Source organism: Centropristis striata, chromosome 21 (genome assembly GCF_030273125.1).
Source record: "Centropristis striata isolate RG_2023a ecotype Rhode Island chromosome 21, C.striata_1.0, whole genome shotgun sequence".
Taxonomy (NCBI): Eukaryota; Metazoa; Chordata; class Actinopteri; order Perciformes; family Serranidae; genus Centropristis; species Centropristis striata.
The window spans coordinates 599,542-609,932 of NC_081537.1; the positions used below are offsets into that span (position 1 = coordinate 599,542).

At 37.7% G+C, this 10,391-nt stretch overlaps 1 protein-coding gene across 1 annotated transcript; it reads left to right on the plus strand.

Moving 5' to 3' along the window:
- The first annotated feature begins 664 nt into the window (after positions 1-664).
- On the plus strand, positions 665-9,513 carry LOC131959805 (growth/differentiation factor 10-like). Its single transcript, XM_059325023.1, has 3 exons — positions 665-1,178; positions 6,580-7,442; positions 8,971-9,513. The coding sequence occupies exons 1-3, from the start codon at positions 908-910 to the stop codon at positions 9,160-9,162; spliced, it is 1,326 nt and encodes a 441-aa protein (XP_059181006.1). The 5' UTR covers positions 665-907; the 3' UTR covers positions 9,163-9,513.
- The last annotated feature ends 878 nt before the right edge of the window (positions 9,514-10,391 follow it).

Here is a 10,391-nt window from a genome sequence, read left to right on the forward strand (position 1 = left end):
TTTATTGGTCTTAGTTTAGTTATTTTGTGTCTTTTTTGGTCATTTTGTGTCTTTTTTTTAGTCATTTTGTGTCTTTTTTTGCATATTTTTTTGTCATTTTGTGTTTTTTTTTTAGTTATTTTGTGTCTTTTTTTGGTCATTTTGTCTTTTTTTTGTCATTTTGAGTCTTTTTTAGTTATTTTGTGTCTTTTTTTTGTTATTTTGTGTCTTTTTTGGTCATTTTTTGTCATCTTGTGTCTTTTTTAGTTATTTTGTGTCTTTTTTTTGGTCATTTTGTGCCTTTTGTTGCATCTTTTTTTTGTGATTTTGTGTCTTTTTTGTGATTTTGTCTCTTCTGTGGGGGTTTTTTGGTCATTCTGTCTTCTCATTTTGTGTCTTTTTAAGTCATTTTATGTCTTTTTTTAGTCATTTTGTCTTTTTTTTAGGTCATTTTGTGTCTTTTTTAGTCTTTTTAGGTCATTTTGTGTCTTTTTTTAAGTCATTTTGTGTCTTTTTTTAGTCTTTTTTGGGTAATTTTGTGTCTTCTTTGGTCATTTTGAATCTTTTTTAGTCCTTTAGTCCAACATAAAATGTAAATTTTAGTGGTAGGGCTCCATGCTGCTTTGGTTTATACTCTGATGGAGGCAACAAGTCTTGTGGAGCCTCTGGAGGGTTAAAGTCTCGCTCTAATGTTCTCGTGTCTTCACCTTAAAGTCTCTCCGAGTCTCTCGTTGGCTGATCGCTCCGAGGCGTCACCATGTGTCCTCCAGCAGCAGAGCTCCATGCTGGTCCTCCTCTGGTCTCCTCCCACTGCAGGACCAGCTGTAGACCGTGAACCGTGGAGTACGGGTCTGATGCGGATTACCTGGAGTCTGGATGCGCGTTAAGCAGCGCCGCTTTCATTCTTTCAACTAAAATTCTCTTTTGAATGGGATTATTTCCGACATCGTCCAGCATGGCGAGCCGCCTCCTGCACACTCTGCACCTCCTCCTCATCCTGGAGTCGAGCTGGGCTAAACCCGGACCCGAGGACCCCGGGGAGGAGGTCTCACCGCCGGTGGAGCCGCGCGTCTTTACGCACGAAAGCGCAAAGCGCGACATGGTCTCCATCAACATGTTCAAAGTGTTCGACAAGTACAGCAAAGAGCCGCAGAGGCACAAGGACGGGAACACCGTGAGGAGCTTCACAGCGCTGCCCAGTGAGTCCACACGGCCTTTATTATTATTATTATTATTATTTATTATCATGTTCATGTTACTGTACAGGAGGCAGAATGGAAGAAGAGTCAAGTTAAACCTCGTTAATAGTCTCACGCTGCAAAAAAAGGTGATAAAAACCAGATCAAACAGTAAATCTGAGGGAAATGATCTTGCTGCATGGACAGATAATTTACCTTGATTTCAAGATTTATTAAATTAAGATTATTAAATCTAGAAATAAGCATGTTGAACACTTAAAATAAGAAATTAACTCTTAAAAGAAGAATAAAACCAGAATAAAACAACATAAAACCAGAAAAAAAAAACTGTTAAAACCACCTAAAACCAGAATAAAACCAAGATATTTCTTAAATTAAGATTATTAAATCTAGGAATAAGCATGTTGAACACTTAAAATATGGACGACATCACTACTGGAAGTCTTTTTGGATCATTTTGTGTCTTTTTTGATCATCTTGGGGGTTTTCGTGTGTCATTTTGGTTAATTTTTTTTCATAATATTTTGTAATTTTGAGTCTTTTTTGATCTAAAGTCGTATTATTTATACACAGATTGAAGAAAAATATGTTGAGGAATTCCTAGAAACAGGCAGTGTTTAGTGTTTAACATGCATGTTGAACACTAAACACAAGAAATTAACTCTTAAAACAAGATAAAATATGTAACACTTCTGAATCTAAGTTTTTAAAAAAAATCTTGGTAAGAAACAAATAATTTGCAGTGCAACAACAAGGTTAATTTCATAAAGTGTAAAAAGAATTGTTGTTTTTTTTAAAGTACAGGTTTTTCATTTTTATTTGAAGCATTCTTTTGTGCCACTCAAGTCTTAAAACATCTCCATCTTTTAGGAAATAAACTTTGTCGTTTATTTCCTGAAGCAGTGATGAACTATTCTTATTTATAATATTTTAAATAACAATGATAATTTGAGGAAAGTCAAGATTTATGTCATTTAAAGCAGCGGTTCTTCATGGAATTCCCCAGAAAAATGAGGAATAGTTTCACTAAGTTAGTGATCCCAATGTGACTATTTGCATTAAAGGGTTCTATACTTCTTCCATCTCTTTAACTGCAGCTGACCTTAATAATTTTAATCTACAAAAATGTTTTCAGATGGAATCACTGAAGAAAAATCATGTCAAATGAGTCTGTGAATCAGTTTACAGGCTGAGAACCTCTGATTTCAAGGCTGCTAAACTTTTATTTGACCTGTTTTTGTTGCACGTTTCATAACAGATTCATCTTTGACTTACTTCAGATATAGAAAAAAACACATTAAAGCTGTTGTTCACAAAATATTGACTTGAAAAAGCATCTGATTTGATCAGTGCAGGTGTTTTATCCATCACACAGCAGCTCACTGATATAAAAAAAGGTGTTTAGTCTAAAACCAGATCAAACAGTAAATCTGAGGGAAATGATCTTGCTGCATGGACAGATAATTTACCTTGACAAGATTTATTACATTAAGATTATTAAATCTAGAAATAAGCATGTTGAACACTTAAAATAAGGACGACGTTGAAGTCTTTTTGGGTAATTTTGTGTCTTTTTTGTCATTTCACATCCTTTTTTGATCATTTTGTTTTCTGTGACACATTTTCTTCAATCTGTGTATAAATAATGATGACTTTAGACCAAAAAAGACTCAAAATTACCCCCCCAAAAAAGATGTAAAATGACCAAAAAAAGACACAAAATTACCCAAAAAATATGTTAAATTACAAAATATTATGAAAAAATTTACCAAAATGACACACAAAAAAACCCAAGATGATCAAAAAGGATGTAAAATGACAAAAAAGACACAAAATGACAAAGAAATGTAGAATGACAAAAAATATGTAAAATTAAACAAAAATGACACACAAAAAAACCAACATGACAAAAAAGACTCAAAATGATCAAAAAAGGATGTAAAATGTCAAAAAAGACGCAAAATGACTAACAAATTATGTAAAATGACAAAAAACATAAGTAAAATTAAACAAAAATGAGACAAAAAACCTCAAAATGATCAAAAAATTATGTAAAATGACAAAAAGACACAAAATTACCAAAAAAATATGTTAAATTACAAAATATCATGAAAAAATTTACCAAAATGACACACAAAAAAAAATGATCAAAAAATGATGTTAAATAACAAAAAAGACACAAAATGACTAAAGAATTATGTAAAATGAAAGAAAAAAAGTAAAATTAAACAAAAATGATACACAAAAAACCAACATGACAAAAAAGACACAAAATTACTAATAAAGGATGTAAAATGTTAAAAAAATATGTAAAATTAAACAAAAATGACACTCAAAAAACCCCCAAAATGACAAAAAAAGACACAAAATTACCAAAAAAATATGTTAAATTACAAAATATTATGAAAAAATGTACCAAAATAACGCACACAAAAAACAAAATGATCAAAAAAGGATGTAAAATGACAAAAAAAGTTGTAAAATGACTAAAAAAAGTTGTAAAATGACTAAAAAAGAATGTAAAATGTTAAAGAAATATATAAAATTAAACAAAAATGACACTCAAAAAACCCCCAAAATGACCAAAAAAAGACACAAAATTACCCAAAAAGACTTCAAATAGTGACGTCGTCCTTATTTGAAGTGTTCAACATGCTTATTTCTAGATTTAATAATCTTAATTGAATAAATCTTGTCAAGGTAAATTATCTGTCCATGCAGCAAGATCATTTCCCTCAGATTTACTGTTTTACCTGGTTTTTAAACCTGTTTTACAGCGTTATGCTCCCCTCTGAGCTAAACATCTCCACCTCTGAGCTCCGACGGTGTTCTGATTTATTGATCTGAGAGACTTTAGGTCGGTTAGCTCTCCGGTAGCCGAGGTGTTAGACAAGAAGCTATTATCACACAGAGAGAGACAGACAGAAAGACTCTCTCTCTCTGTAAGCGTTTCCATATGACGGCTGGACTGAGCCAGTGTTTGTCTTCCAGCTGTGGTGGAGGTGTGGGGACCAGGTTGAACTATGAGGACCGAGGGTTAGGATGAGGCTCCGCTCATGCGTGAGGCAGCCACTTAAGCGTGCCGTGCTTAATATTTTCCATGCTGCTGCTTATGTCAGTCAGATGTGTTGAGCAACGCTGTGCAGAAGTCGGTTGGGTGTTTTTATTCACGTCAGTCAAAGAAGAGATGAGGAAGAGATGGAGGAAGCAATCAGAGGTTTAGAGAGAGATCCTCCTTCAGGGCTAAATAGCATCTGTTTGACAAAACATCCGTATGAAAATAAAGTTGTTCTTGTCAAGTTTTCATAATTTGTTGTTTTAGGCCAGTAGTTCTCAACCTTTTTCAGTTGCGACCACCAATTTATCATGCTTGTTGTCCACTGAACACAATCTCACAGTTCAGATCATACAAAAAAGAAACAAAATGACCAAAAAAAGTCTCTTTTGTTCATTTTGTGTCTTTTTTTGGTCATTTTGTGTCTTTTTTAATCATTTTGTGTCTTTTTTTTTATCATTTTGTGGTCAATTTGTGTCTTTTTTGGTCATTTTGTGTCTTTTTTTGGTCATTTTGGGGTCTCTTTGTGTCTTTTTTGGTCATTTTGTGTCTTTTTGGTAATTTTGTGGTCAATTTGTCTTTTTTGGTAATTTTGTGTCTTTTTTTTGGTAATTTTGTGTCTTTTTTGGTCATTTTGTGTCTTTTTTAATCATTTTGTGTCTTTTTTTTATCATTTTGTGGTCAATTTGTGTCTTTTTTGGTCATTTTGTGTCTTTTTTTTATCATTTTGTGGTCTCTTTGTGTCTTTTTTGGTCATTTTGTGTCTTTTTGGTAATTTTGTGGTCAATTTGTCTTTTTTGGTAATTTTGTGTCTTTTTTGGTTATTTTGTTTCCTTTTTTGGTAATTTTGTGTCTTTTTTTTTGGTCAATTTGTGTCTTTTTTGGTCATTTTTGTTTCCTGTTTTTGGTCATTTTGTGTCATTTTTGTGTTCTTTTTTTTTCGCTCATTTTTTTCAGCCGTCCCATTCACTTCAATGCAAAATTTTGGGCAGTTTTTCACAAAAAAATCGTATTCCGTAGAGAAAAAGTAATAGCACACCGATCCCGATCAAACCGAGACGAAATTGCATCCAGAAGAGGAAGAAGAACAAATCCACAGTATAACAGTAGTGCAGCACTGGTCCCTACAGCTATTGCTGTATGGGACCAGTGCTGGGGAGATTGCCCCGAGGCCCTAATAACTGACACAAGTCGCGAAAAAGTGCCCACAAATTTTGCATTGAAATGAATGGGACGGCTGAAAAAAAATGAGCGAAAAAGTACAATAATTGTAGATTTTTAAACGTCTACTTCTCCGGCATAATTTCACCTAGAGACTCCATTTAAACTTTAAACAGTAGACACAAGTCTTGTGTATCGGTGTATTAATCCACGTTTCGATAGGTCATATAGTTTTTTATCAATCCCTGTTCAATCACCATGATCATTTTTGGAGAAATTCTGAGATTATAATGGGTGTGTATTGCACGGAATGTTCATGTCACAGTGTGTGACATCATCGCCAGAGTGTAGAGGGAGAGAAAAAACTGTCAAAAAATAAATTAGAAAACTGCGCTCCAGGCCGCAAATTCCACTCTACAGAAATAATTTATACATAGAAACGTAGGAAAATTAGTCTTCTCACTCACAATCCTCTGGTAAAGCTGTCAGAGTTATAGTTTGGGCGTAGGACGCACAGATGATCCACCAACACCACCAACAGCCTCATTGGCTCCCATATTAAAAACGCAGGAAGATTTCTGAAAAAGGGAGATGTAACAGGTTTTTTTAGATCGCTCTAACAAAGCTATTTTTTCTTTTTTCTTAAAAAAAAAACATATGTAGACGTTCAGGAAGAACTCAGGACGCTCAAAGTGAAGTCGGATCAATGATAGGTATTATGGTTTTGCCAAAAATGCTTTCTGTTCGAGGCCAGAAATTCCAGTCTGTCCACCTCTGGCTGCTGTCACTGTTCCAGAAGATTCCACAGCTGTTAATTCTGTTGATTGCTCTGCTCTGATTGGTCGACCCCAATGCTTTGATGCTTTGATTTGATTACAGTTATAGATACACACACGCACACTCCTCCAGATACACATGCTTCACACACACATTTTGAGGTTAAAGGTCATAGGTTGCTGTATAAATAACTACTTGAAAAGGAATGCTTGTTGTAGGTGTGCTCCTTGTATATTATGTTGTATTATAACATTACTAGTATTAATTGTTATAAATCTCTGAAGAATCTCATCATAGTGTCATCGTGCCCCCGTGGCGCTTTCACAATTTCCCCAGAGGAAATTTTCTAGTTGTAAAGTGTTATCCTTGTTTTTTTAACCAATCATTCCTCTCCTTTCTGTTCTCCAGGAGTCTTACACGGTAAAGAAGTCTTCCAGTTCAACCTGTCCTCCATCCAGGAATCAGAGCTCGTCCTCCTCGCCTCGTTCCATTTCCTCTACAAGCGTCCTCGCCACCACCAGCGACCGTGGCGTCTCCGCCGGCCCCCCCACCCCTCCCCCACCTCCTCCCACCTCCTCTTCCACGGATCATCATCTTCTGCAGAGACTCCTCTGGGAAACGTAACTCTGGCTCCTTTCAGGAAAGGCTCCTGGCAAACGAGAGACGTAACGGCGGTGGTGAAACACGCCAGAGACGTCGGAGAGTTTGTGGTCACGGTGGAGTTTGAAACGGGGGTCCGGGGGCCACAGAGGGGCCCTCACGGCCAGGAGAACCTCTCTTCGGAGAACCTGCCGTATATCTTAGTGTATGCTGATGATAGAGCGATAGACGAGCCGAACAGTGTGGCCACGTCGCTGCAGAGGTACGGGCCCTTCCCCGGAGTGGAGGACGCGTCCCATTCAGCTTCGAGGGTGCGGAGGGAGCTCCAGATCCACACCAACGACATCCCAGAGGTTCAGTACAACACCCTGAAGAACCACGAGCTGTGGCAGAACACGTACTTCCCGGCAGAGAAAGCCAAAGCGGCGGTGAAGGCGGGCAGGAAGCATGGTCCGGAGAGCGGCGAGGGGCCGGGGAAGCCCCAAGTGTTGAGCTTCGACGAGAGGACGATGAAGAAGGCGAGGAGGAGACAATGGAGCGAGCCCCGGGTCTGCTCCAGGCGGTACCTCCGGGTCGACTTCGCCGATATCGGATGGAGCGAGTGGGTTCTCGCCCCCAAGTCCTTCGATGCGTACTACTGCGCCGGGGCCTGCGGGTTCCCCATCCCTAAAGTGAGCCGAAGAAACTTTTAACCTTTTTAATTCTGGGTTCATTTTTATAAGTTCAGATACTAGAAATACACAGCATTTTAAACTTTTCCCATATCATATAATGCTCCGTTTTTTAGCTTTGAAATCAGAACTCCTGTGCGACGGTTCGGAAAAGACATTATGACATTTGGGTGGGCTAGATGCATGGATTAAAGTAAAAAAAAAAAATCTTCTGACTGAAATTTTATTGGCGCTACAGCCAAGTCACGGTCAGTGTGTGAAACATGTTCCAGGTTACTGACACTTAAGAAATATTAATGCATAAGAATTCAGCACCAAATGCAGCCATCACACTAAAATTGTTTTACAGGAGGAGGGTTTTAACCAGCTGTTCTATTGCATCTATCTATTGTTTTTTTGTCTTTTCAATTATTATTTTTTTTGCAAAGCTTGTCTTTACTCTCAAAAATAATCAAGCATCTACATAACTTCATAAAAACAAGTTCAAGAAAGCAACTGGAGACAAATCCAGAGACTCCTTCTTACTCTTCTAAGAAGAGCCTCCGTTAGCAGCAGTTACCTACAGTTAGCTCTGTAGCAGTACAGTGTGTATGTGCTAATAGGCTAACAGTTAGCTCTGTAGCAGTACAGTGTGGATGTGCTAACAGGCTAACAGTTAGCTCTGTAGCAGTACAGTGTGTATGTGCTAACAGGTTAACAGTTAGCTCTGTAGCAGTACAGTGTGTATGTGCTAACAGGCTAACAGTTAGCTCTGTAGCAGTACAGTGTGTATGTGCTAACAGGTTAACAGTTAGCTCTGTAGCAGTACAGTGTGTATGTGCTGCTGCTGCAGGAGGTGTTCACTTAGCGATCTCTGTTTGTTTACAACAAGCACCAGACACTCTGTACACAGTTAGTGATGCCGGTTAATTCACAATCACTATGTTTATGATCAGTGGAGACTTTCAGCTGCTGACGTTGTGCACAGATAGTGAAAACCATACGCCACCTCCAGAGTCCCAAACCGCTAAACCTCCTCTTTTCTATCTATATAACATTATATATAACTTTATTGACACGTTGCCGTGGATACGCATTGCTCTGCTTCTCTGCTGATGACGGCTCGCCTTGTCAGTGACCTGTCAATCAAAGGTAGCCCCGCCCCAAATCATACGATTCTTTATCTTCTATTTTCTTCTAAATGGGGCCATTATTTACACTATTAACATCAGATTGTCTTGAAGAAGATGTTTTACTAGTGATTGAGACCATAGTGTTGTCCTGAAAAACATTTCTGAGGGAATAAATCAAGAGAGAAGTTTTCTCATTTTGCACTGAAATGAATGGACAGAAATCTTTCTGTAGCCAAACTTAGTGCCCCCTGCTGGAATTTATGGTAGAATGAACTTAAGGTACTTCCTGGTTTGCCTCCCTGCTCAGACCAGGAGGTTGCCGCTTGATTAAAACATGCAAAATGAAGAAATTGCCATTTGGTGATACCACACTTTTATTACAATGAATCCCTTTGACTCCATCTTGTCTCCGTTAGGTGGTGCGTCCCTCCAACCACGCCACCATCCAGAGCATCGTCCGAGCGGTGGGGATTGTCCCCGGCGTCCCCGAGCCGTGCTGCGTCCCCGAGAAGATGAGTCCCCTCAGCGTCCTCTTCCTCGACACCAACAGGAACATGGTGCTGAAGGTTTACCCCGGCATGTCTGTGGACACATGTTCCTGTCGGTAGGACTCACATCAGTGGAGACTTGAACATTTCCACACTGCAGCTGAGGATAAACTGATTTGACTTGCAGGACTCTGGAGTCTCAGTTAGAGAACTCTTTGCTGAATTTTGGACGAGTCTCCGTCATGGTCCGACTGAACTTTTTCCTGCTTATCTAACAATTTCCATAGCTGGTGTTCTCCATCAGACCACCTTCATTTCTTTTGATCTTGTCATCTAAAAGCAGCTTAAAAGGTATACAGGATTTTCTTTAAAATTAAATAATGTATAGACTTTCTTTTCGTGTCGCTACGAAAATAGCACCAGTGCAGAAAAAAGGTAAATATAGAGAGACCGGAGCAGGTGGACAAAGTTTCCTCCAAAATGAGAGTGGTTATTATTTTGTTTTCACGTTTGTTAATCCAAGAAGAAGGGGCCACATTTGAATGTTTGCAATAATTCCTGCATAGTATAGTAGTCCACCTGGAGTCCAGGAAAGCTCCGGAGCACGACTTCTTCATGACGTCACGACATAGAAACAGCATGGAGTCCTGCTGTCAGCTGAACTCTAAAGTTTTGGCTTTTCTAGAAGTTTCCATGTCCAAATTAATGCATCAACCCATTTTCAGAAAAGGTAAAAAACACCTTGACCAAGTGTAGTAACATGATTTTACTTTTTTTGCATTCAGCATTTTTAATGCAATGTGTGCATGTGTTTGCTGTTTTTTTGTCATTTCTTTGTGTTTTTATGTGTGTGTTAGTGTGTGTTTTTTTTGTATTTTTTGTGTTTTTGTAATTATTTTTATGTTTTTGGTGTTTATGTGTGTTTTGAGTGAGTTTTTGTATTTTTTTGTGTGTTTTTTGTGTGTTTTTTCTATTATTTCTGGGGGGGGGGTTGTAATTATTTTGCATGTTTTTGTAATTATTTTTATTTTTTTGTGTTTATGTGTGTTTGGAGTGAGTTTTTATGTGTGTTTTTGTAATTTTGTGTGTGTTTTTGTGTTTTTTCTTTGTTTTTTTGTGTGTTTTTTGTGTTTTTTTTGTTTTTTAAATTATTGTTTCTGTTTTTTGTGTTCAAAATGTTGATCCAGTAAGTCAAAATGAAAGCGATAATAATCAGGTCATATAGGTGAGGTTGTGCTGAAAACAATGATATCAACACGTCATGGTGAAGATTTAAAGTGGTTTATACAGAATGAAAAGGAGTCAAAAACTGACAAAATAGCCCCAAACTCCAAAGGGGTTAAAGTTAA